A 24856-nucleotide genomic window follows, 5' to 3' on the forward strand; every position below is an offset into this window, starting at 1 on the left:
CACATAGTTTTATTGATTATTTTTCATTTATAGATCATCCTTACAATACAAGAAATAGAGAAAAGCGAAATGTAAATCTTGAGAAAAATAATACCAATTTGGGAAAACAATCAATTTAATTTTCTGGTCCTACTTTATGGAATCTCCTATTCTCCTGCCAAGTAATATTAGAAACAAAGACATTTAGCAAATCGTTAAAATTAATGCTACTGGAAGATGCCTGAAAACAAATAATTCTGTGTAAAGATTTTGTGAATAATTAAGATTTTTTCTCTCTTGTAAATAGTGTAAATATGTTCACTGAAAATGATCGAAACTTTCTGCAACAGTAATAAGTAGAATTAGTATTGAATTTGTTGTACAATATTGAGATTTAGTTAAATTTATTGTTTAAACTATGATAATGACATTATTTGGGGCTAACCTCGATTAGCATCTTGCTATTATGTTAGCTCCAATTACCAAATGTTTTGTTTATATGTGATGTACTATTCCTTGTAATTGTACCTGACAGTAATATTTGGTAATAAATTCAATTCAATTCAATGTTACAAGCGCATTATGTTTACAATACTGACCAGGGACCAATCAGTGCGGTTCTTTCATAATATTTGCTATTCATCGCAAACCTTGGTGTTACGGAGCCTAAATGTTTAGTACAGAATGTGGGGCAAAATATTATAGAGGACAAAAGTGAAGAAGATTACAACTATTGAATTCATATTCTTGTTCAATCCAAAGACAAAAAAGAAGGAATCAAAATTTTATAAGGTCCGGACACCCCCTCCCCCATCTTATATAGCTACCACATATAATTCCCAAAATGGTCTCATATTGCCAGAGTCCTATTGTCCGAGTCCTGACGAGGGCAATTTGCGTCTAGTGAGGAAAACTCATGCATGTTTGATGACGTCTCCCGAAGATTACCGGCAATTAATATTTTTTGAGTTGATTTAATCATTTTAGCGAGGCAAATATCTTTTTTTCCCCCAAAATGCCGCATAGAGGTAATAATTATTAACGCTTCATTCTTTTGTTATATTATTTATTATTTGTTACAGCCGTTTCATCCATCCCCTCGTGGGAGGCATGGTACCAGTGGAGCACTTGTGATAAGACATGTGGCAGAGGAAATAAATACTCACGTCGTATGTGCCTAAGAAGTAATACTAGCATATATTATAGCAATGTTTACAATCTTATTGTATCCCTGTCAAGGTCAATCAACATAATCATAGTGTTGACTGGCCTTTGAGGGAGATATCACATGTATTTCCTAAATTAGTCCCATCTTCGAGATAGGATGCAGAGCCCTTTGCAGATTTTAGAAGAAAAAGAAGAATATTACCCCGAATTGTGGGTCTAATATATACCTGTATAGTCTGGTATATCCACAGTGTCCAATTCAGGTCATGGTATAGTCTTTCGGTTCGACGTTGCTTCAGGGTGTATCATTCAAAAACAAATTGGCTTTCTGTGGACGTCATTGGCCGACAGTTTCCAATAATAGAATTTCATATTGTAGTATTCAATATAATGACATCTGAAAACCAACTGTATGCCACAACTTTCTATTGTTAGAAAGGTAATATCCTATACCATACCTTGTTCTACTCTCTATACGTAATTATCTGTTCTTTGTTCAATCTAGTTTTATCTCTGTATGTATGTCTTCATGTATACTATGATATTTGTTTATATGGACCTTTGCTTATGCAGTTTTGTCTGGAATAAAGTCTTGAATTGAAATGAATTGAATTAAATCGAAAATATCCATTCAAGATATTCAGATGTACAACCATGGTTAAGTTTAGCCGGAGTGCAGAATATATATATATTATAGACCATTGGATTTGTGGAAATTATGAACGAAAGAATGCTTACACCCGGTGATTACTATGCTTACACCACTAATGAAAAAGTTATCGTCCAGCACTTAGATCATTGTGATCTCATGCCTCATCTATACCTTCACCATTTTCTTCACGGCAGAGACTCATCTAGGTACGGCCATTACATCTGGATGTCGCGGTGAAGGTGAAAGGACGTCAAAGTGTGAGGGAGAACCGTGTCCAACACAGGGCCGTAAGTATTGGATTGATGTTGAATGTATCAACGTATTTACATGTACCATCCGCTTCGCACACACTTTTTGCAACGTTCAGAGTCTATTGAAAATGTCCGTCAAATCACAAACGGACAGATCGACATTATAATGTTGGTGGACCGGGAGAGCACTTCCTCTTAAGTTTTCGGACCGCACAAAAAAAAATTGCGTATGATGTGCAGAGTCCAGGGGGAAACTGCTGTTTCGATTCACCGATTTTCGACGAAGGCTGCTTTGTCAAAGAGCCTTTGACAAAAGATTATCTGCGTTAAAGAACGCGTCTGAAAAGTGATTGCTAAAATGCCGTATCATGTGGATAATATCGCAGTTTAGTCCAAGGCACTGTCTCTAGTATTCGATTGGATCGTTTGTCAAATACGGTCTACTGACCATATTTCCACTAACCATTTCGTTCAATAACTGTTTAGGTCAAAAACTTTTCGTCGAAAACCAATTGGAACAGTACCCGGAAAGGGAACGATTATAGACTAAATGGTAATTGGACGAACTCCTCATTGGCCAAACAATGTTGACGATATGGGCATTGGACCAGATGGCGTTCGACCAATCTGCAATTAACCACGATTGCGAAACCTCATAAAGTATTCATGAAAGGTTAACAAGAATATCGGAGCGGCCCCATCAATCTCCGCCCCTAAAACCTCGATCATCTCCATCCTGTAATTTGAGATCACTAACCAATAATTTCAATTTTAATAATAAAAACAAATCAGGTAATTCAATAATTTTCTGGAATATTTATGAGCAAAATAAAAATGTGAACGAGACGTCTTTGAGCAATGTCGCAAACGTCAGCTCTTAATTACCTCAGTATATAATTTGGTTTTTTTTTAGTTTCTCTTCTGTTTTGTATGATTATGCTATGATTATTCATGATGCAATAGTATTCAAATAATAGGCCGACCGAAGGTTACGTTGTCATGTGACTAAATATTCCCTAATGAATTCACCCTGGCCATCGACCTATGGAAAAATTAGTAATATCTGGCATAATTTAATATGCAGATGATCAAGCATAATGCAGGCATACACACTAAGGAACGGGGGTTCCACTTTTGCTCCAGCGACAATTGCTCCGTTTTAAATCATACACACTAACCGAATGAACAACCCAACTCTAAACCTAATATAATATCCCATTGCAACCCTAACCGACATCTTAGACGAAATCCTATAAGGCCCGGAGCAATTATTCTTACAGGAGCAAATGTCGTGTCACCCAAGTAGGTGCATTTTTTTACAATTTGGTAATGAAACTGTGTGAGCTCCTTCTGGGCTCCGTAACACAAAGATTAGCGATGGATTGCAAATATGAAAGAACAACACTGATTGGTTCCTGGTCAGTATTTTAAACCAAATGCGCGTGTAACATTGATATTGATTGGTCAGTTCGTTTAGCGATTGATCGCTAATCTTTGTGTTACGGAACCCTGGACAGCAAATTTCACACCTTTAACTGTGAGTTACCTTTATTTTGCACCATTTAATGGTGCACAGTTGCATCCGTAAGGTAGGATACGAATTTCCATCATATTTTGAACTCAAAATAGGCCTATGAGTGCACCACGAAAGGGGCGAAATTGCATCTTTACAGATACAAAACGGGCTAAAAGGAGGCACTTTTAACACCCTTTTTACCGAGTTTGCACGAATACACCCCCTCTCTTTGTGACCTCAGTAGTTTTGCATGCAGGCATTTAGGGTGCACACTTACATTTCATTTCCTCGTGCGTATAATGTATTATTCTTCCGATAGCTCCCCAGATAGAAGGCTTCAGGGACTGGCAAGACTGGCAAGAGTGGTCGCACTGCCCTGGCAAATGCAGCCAGAGGCTCCGCTACCGCGATTGCAACGAGTATGGACAGCGGATGGCCGTGGGTTGCCGTGGTAAACACGTGGAAATTGAGCCTTGCGGGATACCCAGCTGTCCAAAGATGAAAGAAGAGCCCGAAACATCTAGGTTTAAAAAGATAGGTGTGTAGGCAACTGGATGTTCTGCATGTACTTTCCTTCTGTATTTATGCACCCGAAGTCCGGTTAGACCGTCACCGTGGTCTAACTCTGTGCTAATATTATGGGAAGCCAAAAGTGTCAAAATTTGTATTAAGTTGTATGTTTCTTATGTTTACCGTGCTCTTTCCTGCTTCTTCAGTGGTGAAGAAAAGTATCTATTTATACTTCCTGGATAATTATGAATGATTTCAGAGCCAACTGAGCTGAAATATGATATCTTACTGTTAGTGAGACTTGATTACTCGAAGAAGAAGGGAGCCGTCCTAACCACTTTTATTCAAGTTCTACACCCCTACGGCTAGCAAATTTTTTAAATTGTATCCCATTGGAACAAAACCAAGTTGTTAATTTCAGATTGATGGAGCTGAGGGGAGGGTGCAGGCGTTCTTAAGTAACGTCATAGTGATACTTAGTTGTTTAAGGGCGTTCCTCGCATAGCGAAGATCAGGGGCCCGTTTCATAAAGGATTTGCAACTGTTGTAACTTTGCCATAATGACAACTACCAAGGAAACTTGGCTCAGCAGCCAATCACAATCAAGGTTACCACGGAAGTTGCCATAAAGGCAAAGTTGGCAAAGTAAGAACAGTCGCAAGTCCTTCATTAAACGGGTATTCTAAATATTAAGCCTACTCCATTAACATTGGCTACATTCAGTCTTAAGTATTTCGTTTAGTTTGTCAGAATATGATTGCTGGTTGTTTGGATTAGCAAGCGAGACACAGGAGAAATGTTGACTTCGATTAGGGTGATGATAAAATCCTTAGTCTTTCAAATCGCGCTTGCGAATAAGGTTGGTGTAATTTTTTTCATTCCGAAACACAGACGACATATTTTGGGGCCAGTGGGATCCATGGACGCCATGCGGCAGAACATGCGGAGGGGGAAAGATGTATCGAAAACGCATATGTCACAAAATGAGACCTCCCCATGCCGAGGTTGCCTATCATGATTGTGGAGCTCACGATGTTGAAGATCGAAAATGCAACACCCAGTTATGCCCCGGACAAAAACGTAAGTCATATCGATTTAGACCTCATTACGTCAGAGTCGGTTTTTGTCTCACCTGCATAGCAGAGTGAGACTATAGGCGCCGCTTTTCCGACGGCGGCGGCGGCGTCAACATCAAATCTTAACCTGAGGTTAAGTTTTTGAAATGACATCATAACTTAGAAAGTATATGGACCTAGTTCATGAAACTTGGCCATAAGGTTAATCAAGTATTACTGAACATCCTATTTGAGTTTCATGTCACATGACCAAGGTCAAAGGTCATTTAGGGTCAATGAACTTATACCATGTTGGGGGAATCAACATCAAAATCTTAACCTGAGGTTAAGTTTTTGAAATGTCATCATAACTTAGAAAATATATGGACCTAGTTCATTAAACTTGGACATAAGGTTAATCAAGTATCACCAAACATCCTGCCTGAGTTTCACGTCACATGACCAAGGTCAAAGGTCATTTAGGGTCAATGAAATTTGGCCGATTTTGGGTTATCTGTTGAATTACAATCAAAACTTTAAAAGTTTTTGGATCTGATTCATGAAACTTGGACATAATAGTAATCAAGTATCACTGAACATCCTGTGCAAGTTTCAGGTCACATTATCATGGTCAAAGGTCATTTAGGGTCAATAAACTTTGGCCAATTTGGGGTTATCTGTTGAATTACCATCATAACTTTGAAAGTATGTTGGTCTAGTTCATAAAACTTGGACATAAGAGTAATCAAGTATCACTGAACATCATGTGCACATTTTAGGTCACATGACCAAGGTCAAAGGTCAATGAACTTTGGCCATAATGGGGGTATCTGTTGAATTACCATTATAACTTCGCAAGTTTATTGATCTGACTTTTGAAACTTGGACATAAGAGTAATCAAGTATCACTGAATATCCTGTGCAAGTTTCAAATTTGTCTAGTTCAAATTTGAACGAAAAAAATCAGCACTCCGAAGTGCAGTCATTATACACTCTAGAAAATGAAGTGCTAATTTAGCTCTTAAAGAGCGTGTATAGTGACTGCACTTCGGAGTGCTGATTTGTCTAGTTCAAATTTGAACGAGAAAAATCAGCACTCATCCGAAGTGCAGTCATTATACACTCTAGAAAATGAAGTGCTAATTTAGCTCTTAAAGAGCGTGTATAGGGACTGCACTTCGGAGTGCTGATTTGTCTAGTTCAAATTTGAACGAGAAAAATCAGCACTCCGAAGTGCAGTCATTATACACTCTAGAAAATGAAGTGCTTATTTAGCTCTTAAAGAGCGTGTATAGTGACTGCACTTCGGAGTGCTAATTTGTCTAGTTCAAATTTGAACGAGAAAAATCAGCACTCCAAAGTGCAGTCATTATACACTCTAGAAAATGAAGTGCTAATTTAGCTCTTAAAGAGCGTGTATAGTGACTGCACTTCGGAGTGCTGATTTGTCTAGTTCAAATTTGAACGAGAAAAATCAGCACTCATCCGAAGTGCAGTCATTATACACTCTAGAAAATGAAGTGCTAATTTAGCTCTTAAAGAGCGTGTATAGTGACTGCACTTCATTTTTTAGAGTGTACACGCTCTTTAAGAGCTGAATTAGCACTTCATTTTTTAGAATGCAGAGAAGTATTGAAACAACCCCAGTTTGGAATCAAACCGATGCTGTTTTAATACAAATTCGTGTTGTATAAACACCTTTCTGGTGTTAAACCAAAATGAACTGGTCTTTGTTTAACACTTCTCTGGTGTGGACATATATAGATTCCGGGCTGGTGTTAAATTAACACCGGAGTTTTTGTAGTGTAGGGTGTTCTTGCACCAACAAGGTGTATGTTACAATGGGTTTGAGGCCCGGGTTTGCCGTCTGACTCAATAATTGAACTAATCTATATTATATTGAATATTGTTCTTGGAAGTTTTGTTATGGAGAATTTATATTTTGTTTTTGCATTTAACTCGCTTTCCAAAGTACTAGAACATAGGAAAACCGCGAGGGGCTGCAAAATAAGGACGATTTCGCAAGCGTATGCCTTTGTCGACGTACAATTTTTTTTCCATTTTATCCTACATGTATTTATATTAGTAAATCAATGACATTATACATGGGCCAAAAAAGAGATTCATTGATATCCGGCAAATAAACATTCCGTACACAGTAAAAAAAGCACATTGTTTAAGCCTGTCACTCTATCAATAAGTTATTTAACTTTTTAGTAATTGTTTGAATTTTTTAAAAACTTTTTTTTATAGTTTGAACAGTTGTTTAAAATGTTTAAACGGGCCTGAACAACGTGCTTAAAATTTTAATAAGTGTTTTTACAGTGTATCTTTTACAAATGTGGAATGGATAAGCAGACTTACAATTAGAACTGGACCAAACGTTTGACTAAGTAAAGTGTATGCTTCTTTTGTCCTGATGAATTGAATAATGACGATCAACCATCATACTTATCACTCTGCTCCTTTATTTTATGATCTAAATATTCTCGATATTTTCAAACAATATCAATATTTGATAGGAGTATTTATGCACGATTTAATTAATAATCGGTTGCCACATAGTTTTATTGATTATTTTTCATTTATAGACCATCCTTACAATACAAGAAATAGAGAAAAGCGAAATGTTAATCTTGACAAAAATAATACCAGTTTGGGAAAACAATCAATTTCATTTTCTGGTCCTACTTTATGGAATCATCTGCCAATATTAGAAACATCCCAGTCGTAAGACATTTAGCAAATTATTAAAATCAATGCTACTAGAAGATTATAATTAATTTGGTATGGTAAAATCCTGCCTGATCAAATAATTCTATATAAAGATTTTGTGAATAATTAAGATTTTTTTTCTTGTAAATAGTGTAAATATGTTCACTGAAAATGATGGAATCTTTCTGCAACAGTAATAGTAGAATTAGTGTTTAATTTGATGTACAATATTGAGATTGAGTTAATTTGATTGTTTAAACTATGATAATGACATTATTTGGGGCTAACCCCGATTAGCATCTTGCTATTATGTTAGCTCCAATTACCAAATGTTTTGTTTATGTGTGATGTACTATTCCTTGTTATTGTACCTGACCGTGATATTTGGTAATAAATTCAATTCAATAAAGACTTCTTTTTTCTCCTTCTCTCTTTCTTGAAGCGAAGCCGAAAAAGGTCTTCATGGGTACATGGACACCATGGGCGCCTTGGTTTACATGCAGCACCACGTGTGCAGGGGGTACTAAAGAGCGATACCGTACATGCCTTGATAAAGCTGGCAAGGAGCTCGGAATTGCGGAGTGTGTCGGTGGCGACATCCAGTATGGTGATTGCGGAGATCCGAACTGTAAGCCTAAACCTCACGTATGGAAACCTCAGCCTGCTGTTAAAAAGAGTAAGATGACTTTTAATATTTTTTGCCTCCAATTAGAGGATATATGTAAACTATCGCAACATAACACATTTTACAAATGAACATACATGAGATGACAGGACATTTTGACAAATTATATCGATACAAAACAATTACATAGTTATGCAATCATCCGATAATCTTACATAAGATATTACATATTGAAGACATAAAGTGAAAAAAAAAACATTTACTGAGTTTCATACGTGTTTGGTAATTTCTCTGGGTAAATAAGCATATTTTGTCTGTACAGAGCTTTCATTTCTACTCTACTTTCATTTTCATTAAGAATATAAATTTCATATTATTTTCCTTTTTTTCCAGATGTTTCTTTAAACAATGAATTTGTGAATGCACCAAAGTGCAATGGTCAGAAGTAAACCAAATTTTCGTCTACTTCATGTTTAAACAAAATTTTATAATTGATTTTTAAATCTTTATGAAATATTTTTTTAGTCAGTTCTTTTAAATTTTCAAAAAAAGTTTTATTCAAGTCACAAGAAATGAAAGCGTGGTGGATATCTTCCCACATTCCACAATGCGAAAATAGGTTATCATTCACTAAACCCCATTTGTGTAGGTTTCTTCTCATAGGTAAGTTGACTTTTATCGTTTGGACACGGGGAAGGGGTGTGAAACCCACTAAGAATCGCATACTTCGGCTAATTGCAATTATGAGGATGGTATAAAAAAGGTGTTCCGGACCCCGTTGCATAAAAGTTACTATTGCGGTAGCTTTGCCATCCAATGGTAACTACCATGGAAACGATGATCAACAGCCAATCAAAATCTAGGATTCCATGCAAGTTAGCATTGGATAGCATATTTACCATAATGGTAACTTTGATGCAACGGGGCCCTGGAGCTTCAAATTATCCCATCAACTTTTCGAGGTTTTGCTAGGACTTACATGTATATGACTTCAAGACCCTTTGTCGACATGTTTTTGGGGGGCAACCCCTCCAGGCCTTCCAAAAATGAAAGAAAAATGAAGGGTTCCATTATGGTTAGTAGTAAACGGTGCAAACTACAGGAGCTGAGTTCTGTCTTGATTAACGTGTACACATAAGTTTTTTTCAAAACACATCATCTCTTTTCAGAAAAGGCTCAATGGACGGAGTGGGAGACGTGGCTAAAGTGCGACAAAAAATGCGGTCCCGGTGAAAGGGACCGTTGGCGGGAGTGTATGGCCGGGGATGAATACAGGAGACAAGAGGAATGTGGTGACCCTAATGGTTACAAAGAGCTAGAACCCTGCTACTTGAAACCCTGCGAAGAAATAATAAGGGGTGAGGGTAGAAGCAATTATCCTCAAGTAAAGAAGAAAAAAATAGAAAGAAGAAAAATGTATAAAGTTGATTCATCATTATTGACCCTATCGGTCAGTATTTCTGATGCCATACTACAGTATCAAAATATCATAGTAGACAATCATTATACATAAATTAATAATTCATCTCATACTTCTTACCAATTGGGGTTCAATTTTTTACGTAGATACTTGATTCCTGTCATGGAGGAATGAAACCCAAGACTATTGCATTCAAGGTCAGAAGGGGGGGGGGGCTTTTCTTTAACATTTCTTTAACACTTTCCTTCAGTTTGATTAGTTGAGATGCAATGTTATGGTGACTGTCAGATAAAACCTGACTTGTCAGATAAAGTTTTCGACGAGTGAAACACTCCCCTGGTCTTTCAAGATTTTGAACTATTTTTAAAAAAATTGTCGAGGAGTCCTCGAAATCTTTTTGATTTCCCAAGTATTTCCTCTGTCAGTGGCTGATGCTTTTGTCTGTGCAAAATAGTGGACCAGGCCAAAGTATTGTCTAATCCCGCTAGATCAGCCATTGTATACCAATCCTGGCTCCATCCCGAATCCTGTATCACACAAATTTTTACGTACGTTGGCCATGACTTTTGGACGAATGTAGCCATAGCTCAAAAGAGCCATTAGATCCCCAACTGACGATATGTCATCAATGAATACACTAGTGTGATATCCGAATCAAAGGGATTAACTTGACAAGTAATCAATTAACGTATTTATCTTCAATTGTTGTAGCTGGCGTCGAATGGACACCCTGGAAGGAATGGTCTGAATGCAATTGTGACGATGGCACTCGAGAACGATATCGGATATGTCAATATGAAAAATCAAAGGAGTATACTTTGGGATGCAGGGGTGAATACAAAGATACCAGCTCATGCAGTTCAACGTCTTGTGGAGGGCAAGGTGGGTCACTTTCCATGCAAAGGACAGGGGCGGGTGCCGCCCCTGGTAGAACAGACAAGTCCAATGTGCAACAGAAGAACAACCCTCCTCAACAATCCAGCAGTAAACCGGATGTCAAGGCTTGGTCAACTTGGAATGATTGGTCAACTTGTACCGCAACCTGCGGCAAAGGCACCCGATCACGTTGGCGCCAATGTGAAGGCCCTGATCAATCCCTGGCTGTTGGCTGCGTCGGGGAGTACATGGACTTCAGCGACTGCGAATCTCAGCCTTGTCAGTCAGCTTCCCGTTCAGGCTCGCGTCAAGGTTCTAGTTCTGGTTCGAGTCAAGTTTTACCTTCCGGTTCAAATCAAGGTTCGCGTTTGGATTCGAGTCAAGGTTCTAGATTCGGTTCTAATCAAGGTTTACCGTCCGGTTCAAGTCAAGGTTCTAGATCCGATTCTAGTCAAGGTTCGCCTTCCAGATTGAGTCAGGGTTTGCGTTCGGGTTCGAGTCAAGGTTCCAGATCGGGCTCGAGTCAAGGTTCGCATTATTTTTGCTTGATTACAGTCGATCGAAGGGTAACCCTGTACGGAGGGGTGGGAGCATGATAAAAAAAAGGTGAAGAGAAAATTTACTAGAAAAGTCTTAAAAGGTCACGGCTTGTCGGCATCCTTATCATTTATCTGAAAATATTACATTTAACTTTTGTCTAATCCCCTAAAATAAGAACTTGCCATGGTACCCGATTCTTGAATTCTGTTTTATGAGACACTGGAAATGACTTATTTTGGCATATTCTTCACTGTATTTTTCATGTACCTCAACTTCAATTGAATTGAATGGATGAAATATGAGATTGGTAATATATGATGTTAACATAAGTTTATAGGGCAACGATTCCCCACCCTTCCCTCCTCAGTTAAGATCGTTAAAGGTGATCGTTACAAACCTATAGTCTCACGTGTGAAATGCAGGAAAGTTAAGTACCCCTTCTCCAGCAGGCCTGAAAATAAGCATTATAGCGCTTGTATAGATGATAATAAACATGATTATATTTTTCTGAATACAAGTTGCTCAGTTAAACCACTCATCATTTGGTCTGATACTCTTGAGGAAATTTCATGTTTTAGTATTCGTTTTCATCCATGTCTATTATTATCATTTTACGTTAACCAGGAAACATTGGAAGGGCCAATACGCCTACCATGAACCGGGCACAATCGAGAGAAGGAGGGGGAGAAAATATAGCAAAAGATGAAGGCGGTGGTGAAGGAGGAGGTGGGACCGACTGGGGGGCTTGGAACAGCTGGGAGTCGTGTACGGTCACTTGTGGGACTGGTGTGCGCATGCGTTATCGGGAGTGTACTTCCAGCAGTTGCATCGGTGAAGATGTTGATGCGGAAGACTGTTACGCTGATGAACTCTGTGAAGGTGAGTTTCGTAATTAGAGACGATTTCCAAAACAGCATGGATGACATTTTGACAATGGCCTCTATTCTAAAGTCAGGTTAACCTAATTAGACTAAGGTCTAACTCTGTGCTAAAATTATGGGGAGCCTCAAAAAAGTTTTCATTCGCAGACAAAAATATTTTGAACAATATAAGCATCAGATGAGTTAATAAATGGGATACGTACTGTTTTGTAACCTAATTCGCTGTCCATATATAAAAACGAGAGTCAAAAGGGGCCTAAGCTTTCGATCCTAGCAGAATCTTCTTCGGAGGCAAAATGACCATTTTGCCTCCGAAGAAGATTCTGCTAGGATCGAAAGCTTAGGCCCCTTTTGACTCTCTTATTTACTCCATCATGTCCATGGGCTCTTTTTTTTAGATAAGCAGTTTACAGCAGCTTCTTTTTGCCATATATAAAAACCCCAACTTTAAACCATAGACCTAGGTCCATTTTTAATCTAAGGCTTAATTCAAACCCCAGTTCAGAATCCGAGCTAATATAAATCTGCGAACGCTATGTTACTCCATAATTATGATGTTCTCGACATGATTTGTACAGAACATTGTCGATTTGGCCATTGTACATGGCAATGTAACCTTGTATCAGAAAAGATATCCGATCATATTGCCAAAACAAAGCATTGATAATATCCCATTGTTATACATTCCAGATAATACAGCGATCAGTGAATTCGAGGCGGACGTAGGAAAAGGCGTGGTCATTAGTTGCCTTGGAAACCGATTCGTGGAAGATCATCCTGGGTCAAAGGTCGTTTGGTCAAAGAATGAGCAACCCATTGAAATGAATGGTAAGTACGATTATTCCAGATGAAGAGGTCTGGTACATTTTTCTTAACCACTATCCCACTTCAATCACAGTTGCAACTTGCAAATCCCCGGCTTGTAAGGTTAATTTCTGAACGAATTGACTAATTTGACGAGGAAGAATAATTGCCACACTCTCATAATAGAGAAGGGACACTTTATCAATAATTGGTCATAATTAAATGTATAAAACAAATGCGAGTCATCCGCAAATAATCGTAAATCATGATTATCAATTTCCAATAAATAACCAATAATCATTATTTAATTATCATGATAAATTTACACGATCATTGTTAGAATTATTACTCGAATAAGGTTGGTTCCTAAACAGATCCCTTAGGAATACCACACGAAATTAACGTGATTTCAGAGAGTCATTATACCCAATATTTGTATTCTACTTTGTATATAGTCGTAGAAACATGTTCACGCAACATCAAAACACAATTCTTATTAATTCCTATATGTAGATCGTTTTGTGCTTGTCGACCTTACTGATCTTGAAATCAAGCGTGTAGAACCAGACGATGAGGGTACGTATGTTTGCGCAATTCTATCAGGGGACAAGACATTCAACCGCCACGTTGTGCTGCTTAAAAGTAAGAGATTATCACTTTCTTAATATAATGTGACCATAGTAATGGATCAAAATGAATCCATATGAAATAGTTGCCATGTAATGAAACGTGTCTCAATTGCAAGACAAAATCTTTAACTTTTTCTGAAATCAGGGCCTTGCCCTTGACACAAAGTTTAGCTGAATTTTACTCTCGACTGCCGTGATCATTACATGCAACCAATTCAAATGTTTACCAGTCAGCTATCAAAATTTCTTCTGCTGTGGTGTATTGAAAGAAGAATGGCACTCGTGATAACTGCTTCTTTCATAAAAAAAGTAAATGTTCTATGGTTCTCGCGGGGGGATGGCAATATGACGAATAATGTTACAAAACATACAGAAAACGAAATGAAATCGTATCAAAAGCAAGAAAGCCATGACCATGATGCGCACCCGAATGACGAGGGGTAATGATACTTATAATTCTATTATGTATTGTTATTAAGTAAACCTGCCAGAGTCAAACGTTAATTAAAACAACATTTTATCCCTGTCCATTTTTTTTTTCAGTACACTCCAAAAGTGATGGTGGTGGTGGAGGTACGTCCTGGTTAAATTGGATTTCATTGATCGTTTAGAACTAATTCATTTTTTTTCAATTTAATTTTCATTCTAACGTCTGCAAATAGTGCTTGGTGTGTTGGATCATGCATCCAGCAGAGTTAAGAAAAAAGAACAGAATAGTATAAATTGAAATAAATCGATTTAAATTAATTGATATACAAAAAAACCAAACCGAGATTCATCGATTTACAATATCTTAATTATAAAAACAATAGACAAATGCCTACCATTGTACAGCATTGAGTCTCTAATCTAGTACATCTTCCGAGATTCGAGATTCGTCAATTCACTTGGCGGGCGGTATCTGAATTTCAAAACAAAAATCACATGTTTAAAATGTATAATAGCAGGACTTTAAAGGGATAGTCCGGGATAAAATTTTTATATCTTAATACATAGAGTAGAATTAACTGAGCAAAATGCCGAAAATTTCATCAAAATCAGATAACAAATAATAAAGTTATTGAAGTTTAAAGTTTAGCAATATTTCGTGAAAACAGTCGTCATGAATATTCATTAGGTGGGCTGATGATTTGATACCTCCACTTTCCGTTTTCTAATGTTATTACATAAATCATATTTTTTTCATTATTTCATACTTGTGTGAATTATATGTCTCCCTATAATGAAATAAGTTACAGCAATAAATATCTAATACACTAAATTAGTTGCCAATCCAATTTTCTAGTTCTTGGAGGAAAAAAATTGAATAAACATGATTTCATATGATAAAATACAAAAGACAAGTGGGGATGTGACATCATCAGCTGACCTAATGAATATTCATAACGACTGTTTTCACAAAATAGGCTTTTGATGAAATTTTTCGGCATTTTTCTCTGATGGTCTATTCAATTTCCTCATCCTGCTATGTAAGGCAAGCTTACGTAATATCGTGCTTTGAAATCTGCCTATCGTAATGAAAGAAATGAAAGGTCATTTGACCTAAATTGTCCATGAAGTAACTGCGAACTGGTCTATTTATAAAGCTAAATACGTTCAGCCCGGACCTTTAATTTGATATCTGAATCACAGAAAATGGTGAAGAAATAGCAAAGTTCTGTTACTAGAAATCACGATAATATTTTCTTAATTTCATAAAACAAACGTGCTTTTACGGATTATCCACCTTAGCTATCGCCTGGCTAATAACAGCCTTTTTGCCTGGCCGATCGTTAACAAAACGGAATGGTGAACAAGTCTGATATCTTGCCTGTAGAACCTCTTCATTTTCTAAAATCATTGAAATTCAAGCTTCATTTCAAATTAACAAAACCTTATTTTTTACCATTTTCTGTGATTGAGTAATCAGACAGATATTGAACTTTGAGAAATTTGATTTTCCTTTTTAAACTCAGATACAGCCCGCCAAGTGACTTTTTTAGTGTCATTTCATCACATTTAAATGCGTATATGAAATATCTTTTGGATTATACCACGTGAAAGAAAAGATTTTAAGCTTTACAATGATAAGTTATTTCTTTGTTCTTGTGATTAAGCTAATGCTCTGGTAAATAATCGACGAATCTCGGCTTCGCTTTTTGTAGGACGCACTGTATATTCTGATTGGTATCAGTAATCCTCTTTTAATTGATCCATTTTATATTCAATCATTTTATTCCATCTTCACGTTCTAAAGTATTATAGAGAGGCTGAAACTTTCGCAATGATGGATAAATATTAGTAGGGAGTATTTACACTATCTTTTAGGCCTATTTGTTTTCTATATCACGGCTGACTCTCTCAATCATTTGCTTTTCGAAAAGGTTTCCTGATTATTGCTGTTAGTAGTCTCATCGTTGTCATCATTTTGATCGCCGTCGTTGTTGTAATTCAGAGGTAGGCCTAAATATTTCATTTCAACATTAGATCCAATCAGTAAAAATAATCAGTAATTGTTTTATTTGAGGGTGGTATAATATATCTGTATCTTGACAGTGGCACATCTTAATCACACTTGTTTTTGCTGCTTCTGTCTTTTCAACGTAACCAGATCGTAAACCTTTAAAAAACTATTCAAGAAAACAGAATTCAATTATGTTTATGTCATTTATGTGCCATATTTTCATTAATTTTTTGAATACGTAAGCAATTGTTGAGAAGTTTTGATAAACGAAAGAACCTTTTTATGTCAGACATGCCATAAGGCAAATTAACCTGTCCCACATGTGACCACTTTTAAAGTTAAGTCGAGTGGTATTTAAATCAATTTTATTTCGATTAATTCATTTTCCATTTTACAAAAAAACTCAGAACGAAAAAATACTCAACCCCCCCCCCCCCGAAAAAAAATGAAATAAAATAAAAATAATCATAATAATAAATAAATTTTATAAGTTTTATGAGACTCACTTATGCACGTGTTTTGACTCTCATATAATAACGAGGGACATATTGGGGACAAATCTAAAATAATAAGTGATTTACTTGATAGTCTGTGGTAAGACATCTCATACAGTATAATGTTGTCTAGCGTCAGTGTTTTCGTGGGTTTTCTTTTTTCAGACGATCTAAGACCAAAACTAGTGGTGGAAAGTCTAAACCAAAGAAGAGCAAAGAGACAAAGTCAAAGGAATCCGAATCAGCTAGTGAAGACGAAGAGGAAGAAGAAGATGTTGAGCCTGAGCTGGGTCTTGAGGTACCACCTCCTCCCCCTCCACCACCATCCATGAATAATTCAAACGCAGCGAATGAATGGATGATTGCTGAATCACCGCCACCACTAATACCGTCGCCACCGCCTCGTACTCGAACCTTCAGGAATGATCTACTTGCAGCAGACGACTGGACGCTTGATGAATCACCATCACACCCTCCACCACCAGAAGCCCCTCCACCTACCATGACGGCGCCTCCAATACCAACCTTTATACCCGCTCCACCGGTGGTTGCACCTCCCCAACCACCACAGCCGTTCATGGATGTACCTTTTCAACAAACTGGGTCACCACCTCCACCAGGTTATGCACCTTCTAGAAATAATAATTCCAATGCAGGGAGTGATGGCGTATGGACCTATTCCCTTTCTTCTTGGCCTCCTCATTTCCCTCCCTGAAAGCGGTTCACTTGTCTGTGGTGGTAATTTAAACATCTGGGAATGATAAATTAAATAGCTCTACTCCTAACGACAAAACTTTTAACCAATTAGTGACCTCAGCTGATGGTGAGGCGTATTCGAACTGAAAGAAGCCAAGAGCTGCCTCAAGATGATTCTCAGTCTTTGGAACATACAGTTTATAGCATTCATCAAATGTCATTTCGTGTAGAAATATAAATGTAGCTACTCTTTATATAGATGTATTTTGTCTTAGGTGACATTTGGTACCCCAACTTGGCGTAAATAGCGTGTTTTCGATGAACAACGAATGGGTCATTCAACGACGATCTAATTAAAATGTAATAAGTATTAATATCATTCTGAATTTTAGTTGGAACAATGCGACACACTCGCATGACTCGTGGGCGTTATTTGAGTAAATGCGACTTCCTGGTCGCTTTTGTTGTACGACAGCTCTGTTTCAATTATGTCTGAAAGCCTTTCTGCGATCATATGAGAAGATGGCGATATTGATGCCATTTCCAGCCTGTCGTGTGACCAAAAGGTCGCAAGTGTTCGCAGACTCAATTGTTAAATGGGCTTTAGTCTTTCTTTGCAATCGGCAATGCAATACTCTCTGTTGAATTCTCTTTACGCCGATGAGCAACTGTACTGATAAGATGGGTGTGAACAAGGATTGACAAGACACTGATATTCGGTTTAGACACTGCTTAGTTGACAGTGGCGAGAAACTTGCCATTGATCGCAAGTCAATTACGGGCACAAAATCAATTGAAAGTCATGCATTTTATTACAGATTTGCAATATTGATTGTCTGCTGCTTGATATTGATGTATCACCTGTAAAATTTGCATCTGAAATTTGCTATTGATTGCAAGTACTGGCAACAAAGCCTAGCAACCTCTAGATTAACATGATTAAGGTACTCTAACCATGCAAAATAAATGGCGCCATCTTGCGTCTTTAAACTGCACTGAGCGTGTAAAGACGTTTTTAAGACCAATGTTTGTTTATTCAAATTAAAACGTGTATAAATTTCTCTTTTTTATTAAATAAACCCATATTTATTGCAAATATGTTTACACCACGTTGAATGGTTCTTCCACTGGCTTATAAAGCCACGTGTCATTGCATGGCGCCTCTTTATTGGAGAATGAGAGGGGGAGGGAAAGAAAGGGGACTCACAAGCCAGAAAAGGGACCAAAGAGACCGTTAAAGGTTGACAGGTGTTAGGACTTGAGTGCTCGCCCCTGATACCAGTGTAGGGAGTTCTGTCTCCATGATGCATGATGGATTCAAGAACATAGAAAATAATCTATGACAATGAACAACCAGGGAGTCTTTGTCGAAAATTGGTGAATCTAAACGGTAGTTTCGTCCTGGTGTGAAAAGCTTTGCATCATTTCAGTAATATGTTTGCATCAATATGATTTCTTTTGTTCTCTTTTCTTTCCTGTAATACATGCATGTACGCATATAAGAATAAATCAACTATAATTTCTTCATTTCCAAGGGGGATCCACACTTTGCAAGCTTTGCTTTTTAGTGGATCCCCCTCATTTCCATTAATATGCTCTATATCATACTGTGTTTTTTTCTGTTTTACGAAGTAAGAATGCCCTATAAAATTGTACTTGATTTGTATTGCTTTAGATTACTTTGTTTTATGTTTTGAATGGAATGAAATAAAAGAATTGAATTGAATTAATTAATTGGTGGGTGTTTCATAAAGCTGTTCGTAGGTTAAGGGCGACTTTGAGAACGACTGGTGATCCTTTCTTGTGGTAAATGGTAAATTCATTGGCGGCGGTTGACCGCTCAAGAAAGGATCACCAGTCGTTCTTAAAGTCGCTCTTATAAACTTACGAACAGCTTAATGAAACGGCCCCTGGACTCTGCAGGACCAACGGCATATTTGAAATATTTCGTAAACTCCGGAACTTAAGACGAAACTCCTGTTTCGATTTACCAATTTCCAACAAAGACCTCCTAGTTGTCCATTGTTATTTGACAGCAGTTACAATATATCTACTGTGTTCTTGAGTCCGGCGTGCACCGCGGAGCAAAACTTCCTATAAATGGAGGGCGCAATTTAGTGCTTGCCTCCGGGCGTGGATTTCACTGGTTACCAGTCTTTCTTACCATGCTTATTGTCATTGCAGCTACACAATCATTAAATTGATATACTGTAGTTGGTTGATAAAACTTGGTTTCGTGGCTCTTAGGCCTACACTTTTCCTCATTCAATTACTTTGAATGGCTTTCGGAACGGTTTCACATAGGTTATCTCAAAAGGAGTCTCAAGGTACGATAATACGCCAGTGGCGTACTGTACCAGACTGGAAGAAGAAAGTAACAATGACGCTTACCTGAAAAATTGAGGAGAAAATAATAATTAAAAAAAAATTGGTAGGGGGTATATAGACGAAAAACAAAAGAGAGGGGGAGGCGATCAGGATATGTTTATTGCGAAGTAAATAAGGTAATGGTGTGAGAGAAAAATTTGATGTTCTGGGGTGGTATTCTGAGATCCATTTTATCTCAGATTAAATAAAATATTTTTTTCTCCGTTAAAATCAGTGAGATAAAATACCCTTAAAATCTCTCCGAATCGGTATTCTGAGAACAATTTTATCTTCATTTTATCTCTGTAAGACACACCTATTTTTTAATCAATATCCAATTAGAAACGCGCTTTTATAGCTCTCTGATATCACTCAACCAATGGAAATCCATTCCGCAAGGAGGTGTGGCAAAAAAGTGAGATTGCGTCAATCTATTGACTTCACATACGCTTGCACAATACGCTTACGCGTCTTTCAGAGATTTCTTTTTAACAAAAATGAAAATGCTCTCATCTTTTTTTTAAGTCTATTTCGCATATTTTCAAGCATCGTTTCAAAGACAATATTAGTCAAGAAAAGTCTTATGAAATACGTCATAATTGTACAGGAATAACTTTAAGGTGTTGTTCTCAATGAATATATCATTTTTCTTCATTCTCATATCAATATTTGGAGTTAATTCATGTATAAATATTGACGAAATCAACGTCGCGGAGATAAAATAGCCCCTACCCTCTTAAGTTTATTTTATTTTTTTCTTCAAAGTGACAATGACAATGACAATGACAATGATTTATTTACCCATGTCACCCTAATTCGGGTATTGGGGATATTATCATACAGAACATAACATATTCAAAATCATTTCAATTATATTTACAAAGTATTTACAAATATATACAATCACATGTTACAGAGTAATTGAATAAATACTACATGAAATTACTTTAGAGACGTAAAAGTAAAAGGAATGATGTGTCTCTAAATCAATTGGTGAGAGAAGGAGGAGAGACAAAATAGGAAAAGAAGGAAAAACAAAAGGGGAAGAGAGAGAGAAAAAAGAAAAGAACAAAAAGACAAATGATTGTAATAACAATAATTTTTAAAAGAAACAGTACTAACAATGATAATAAATAAATACGAATGAATGCGTGTTATAGAATTGAAAAAGTTGGAACTGCAATGCAAAGGCACCGATATGTGTATTTAACGTGGTTATATATATAATTATATTGGACTTTGGCATAAAAATTGATAAAAATTTATTTTAAGAAATTAGAGAGAATTAAAATTTAATTTATCCTTTACCTAATTATTGTTTATTTACATATATACATGAACGTGTTTTCAAATAGAAAATGTTAACATAAATATTTTATTTGTTTATTTATTAAACTTATCCATTATAATGCTACAAAATTTTGATAAATTTATTAATGTTGACATTTTGGAAGAATTGAAAAGCTTAAACATTTTCAATGCATTTGGACGGCTTGTATAGGAACCATCAATATATTTCTTTCTTGCTGTAAGAAATGCAGGGCACTCGAACAAATAATGAAATTCATCACCCAGCTTTGATGTATTACATATAGTGCATATTCTCTGTGATCGCTCGATATTTGCAAATCTACCAGATGTTATTGGCAGACGGTGGTTTCCACACCGGAATCTTGTTAAAGTAATTCTGTATTTGAAAGGCAATTTTAGAAGAGATAATTCACAACTGCAATTTTCTTTGAAAATGCGATAGTTTAAGCACAGTGAATTAGAAAACATTTCAGCATGCCAATTTTGAGAGTATATATCGTCCAATCGTGTTTTAATTGTTGCTTTGAACCACCGTGGATTTATTGGCTGATTATCAAACCAAAGGTAAGATAAGCCTAATTTATCCAATGTATTTTTTATTTTTACTAGCCACGGGTTTCGATATATATTCAGATCAAACATTATTTTCAGAATATCGTAAACAGTATGGGACAATTTTGATGTTTTGCTCTCGATTATTTTAATCCAAAAGTTTAACATTCTGCACTCAATTAGTTTCTTGATACTGTGTTTACCGACCTCTCCATATGTCATGCAATTTGCAGTAAATTTACTCACATGAAGAAGACGTTTATAATAACGACTTTGAAACATTTCAACATCTTGAAGATTACTTTCAAGACCCCACAACTCACTTCCATATAACAAAATCGGAAGTACCAATTTTTCAAACAATTCTAATTCAATATCAACTGGTAAACTCAACTTTATTGATTTGGAACGTAAACTGAACAATGCTTTTTGTGCTTGACTTATTTGTTTTTTCCGAGCTTTCGAAAAGCGGTTATTATAATTCAAAACTGTTCCAAGATATGTATACTCATCAACAACCTCTAGCTGTTGATTATTGAAAGTAATGATGGGTAAATTGCGGATCTTACCACGAGAGAATACGACAATTTTTGTTTTTTGTATATTTACATTCAACGACCAATCTTCACAGTATTTGTAGACAGCATTTAATGCTTCTTGGAGATCATTTTCAGATTCTGCTAATACAATGGTGTCATCAGCGTATAATAGGGTAAATAACTTAAGATATACACATATATTTCTCTCGAGGAGTTTTTCTTTCAGGCCATTCGTAAGTAAATTAACACCATTGCAATTTTTTCTCAATGTATTGTCAAAATCATTGATAAAGATTGCAAATAATAATGGAGATAGATTATCTCCCTGTCTTACTCCTATATTACATTCAAAGAACTCAGACCGTTGTCCATTGCTCATAACATAAGATTTTGCGTTTTCATACATATTTTGGATCACCTTGAGAATTTTGCCATTGATGTTATACTTAAGTATTTTAGACCACAATAAATGTCTTTTTACAGAATCGAATGCTTTCTTATAATCAATGAATGCGCAATAAATTCTTTTCTTTTGAGATAGATAAATATCTATCAGACTGTAAAGAGTAAATATATGATCTAGAGTACAATAATCCTCACGAAATCCTGCCTGTTCTTCACCCATCAGGTTGCAAATATCAAAATATAAAGAAATTCGGTTATTCAAAATAGATGTGAACAGTTTACCTAAGCAACTTAACAATGTAATTGGACGATAGTTATCTGGTTCATTCACTGAACCCTTCTTTTTGTATATTGGGCAAAGGATACCTATTGTCCAGTCTGTGGGAACTTTGCCACAATCCAGTATTAAGTTAAACAGCTTTGTGAGCAGTTTCATCATAGGTTTGCTGCTATACTTTATCATTTCATTTAATACTAAATCATCACCGGATGATTTGTTATTTTTAAGCTTCTTTAATTGATTTTCTATCTCCTCTTCCAAAATTGGATAATTTAGTTCAAGGCTGAAACAATTTGCTTCATTAGGTGTTGATTCCTCATCTATAGTTCGTCTGTTTTTAACATCGTCTCCTTTATTCAGTAATTCAAAAAAATCTTTGAAAGAATCAATTGATACATTTGAACGATTCTTGGGCTTGGAATTCGCCTTGCTAAGATATTTCCAAAGGTCGCCAATGTTATTATTTTTTACTTTCCTCAAATTGTCCTGAAGGTCAGAAACATATTTTGACTTTTTCTTCTTCAAAACTGTTTTGTATTGTTTGCGTAAGGTATTCAAAACTAATTCCATTTCCATTTTCATATTTTCATTTCTACATTTTTTAATTCTATTTCTTAATGTTAAGAAATTCTTTCTCAAGTTCTTACATTCTTTATCAAACCAAGGCTTCATTTTCGGAGATGCAGTGGTAACAGTCGTGCCAGTTTTTTTCTGCCGTGACATACCACATAGAGTTGCAGCCTTAAAATATACTTGTTTTATTTGATTTACTATATCATTGACAGATTGAATACTAGTTTGGGGCATATTTCTAGTAACCTCTATCATTTCTAATATTTTGTTTATTTCATCTTCATCTAAGGAGTTTGCAAATGTGTGAGTTAATTCTGAATTCCATTTATAATATTTCTTTTTCAAGTGAGAATCATTATCGTTATTGGTGTAATGACTCTTCTCTTCTGGAAATATTTTTTTCTTAACATATTTCATGGAAACAAATATTGGACTGTGTTTATCTGACAGACATTTTTCAAAGTTATCAACAGTAAAGTCTTCAATATGATCAATGAAATTTGCAGAGACAATACAATAGTCAACTGTGCTTGCGTCGGCGCAGGTTAATGCACCCTTACCAAAATCTTGCCCAAAGCGGCCATTTACAATGTGCATGTCAGTAGCTTGACATAGATTAATCAGTTTGCGACCGTTAGCATTTACAAACTTGTCTTCGTTAGATCTTGGTGGATAAGAACAAGTTGAGGGCATGTCTGCATTATCTGCCGACAAAATGACATTAACAGAAAAGGTAGAGTCATCATCTTCAATATAATCTATTAGTGATCCTGATCTTGCATTGAAATCTCCTATCAAACAAACTGGCAACCCCAGGGTACCATTAATTTTCATTAAATCATATATAATATCTTCAAATAAATCATCATCGTAGTATTTAGAATTTTCATGTGGCATATATACCGCACCAATTATAAAAGCAAAGCCATAAGCACCTTTATTCACTTTGAGCCAAAGGACAGAATCACTTTTGAAAACATTTACATCTAGTTGTTCAACACAATTTCTCAAACATTGTTTGAAAATGATACATAAGCCATGGTGTCCACCAAGACGTGGGGAAGATTTGTCATTATTCTCTTTACAAATCATCGTATAGTCAATCAGTGGCAGGTCAATGTATTGAGATCTAGTTTCAGATAAACATATAAAATCAAAATCTTTTATATAGCACTCTAGTATACCAAGATCAAGTTTTTTCTTTAGACCACATACATTTAGCCCTAATATCTTGAAGTTATTATTCAAACCCAAATCCAAATCATCAGATAAAATGGTACCTGCTAATTCCTATTTTGACAGTGAGAATTTCTTTAACTGATCTTCAGTCCATCCAAGGCGGAAGAGATCATCACCTGTCTCCACTATGTATTTATCCTCCTTCCCATTCTTTGCAACAACGCAATGAATGCGGCCATCGATCGTCCAGATTTTCTTGGTGCTTTCTGCTCTTCGAATTGCGTGGAAAAGCTTGGCTCTTTGGGCAGTCAGGTCTTCCTCGATGTAGATCCCTCTGAGTTGGTCGTTCTCTCTTAAGCGTCGCTTACTCCTCATTAGCTCAACTTTCCGCTCCCGT

General features: G+C 36.4%; 1 protein-coding gene across 1 annotated transcript; it reads left to right on the plus strand.

Moving 5' to 3' along the window:
* Window positions 1-994: 994 nt before the first annotated feature.
* Window positions 995-17275, plus strand: LOC121427915 (SCO-spondin-like). The gene is made up of 12 exons (XM_041624489.1): window positions 995-1007; window positions 1993-2085; window positions 3885-4103; window positions 8288-8521; window positions 9640-9828; window positions 10602-11294; window positions 11931-12185; window positions 12878-13015; window positions 13505-13633; window positions 14164-14193; window positions 15984-16056; window positions 16723-17275. Exons 1-12 carry the CDS (start codon window positions 995-997, stop codon window positions 17270-17272), a joined length of 2616 nt encoding a protein of 871 aa, XP_041480423.1. The 3' UTR covers window positions 17273-17275.
* The last annotated feature ends 7581 nt before the right edge of the window (window positions 17276-24856 follow it).

This window comes from Lytechinus variegatus, chromosome 14 (assembly GCF_018143015.1).
Source record: "Lytechinus variegatus isolate NC3 chromosome 14, Lvar_3.0, whole genome shotgun sequence".
Classification (NCBI taxonomy): Eukaryota; Metazoa; Echinodermata; class Echinoidea; order Temnopleuroida; family Toxopneustidae; genus Lytechinus; species Lytechinus variegatus.

Excerpts from the sequence above, each read along its gene's own strand:
- LOC121427915 (XM_041624489.1), top strand. Across the intron at positions 4,104-8,287 it reads ATCTAGGTTTAAAAAGATAG|CGAAGCCGAAAAAGGTCTTC; the intron begins GTGTGTAGGCAA and ends TCTTTCTTGAAG. Across the intron at positions 12,186-12,877 it reads CGCTGATGAACTCTGTGAAG|ATAATACAGCGATCAGTGAA; the intron begins GTGAGTTTCGTA and ends TATACATTCCAG.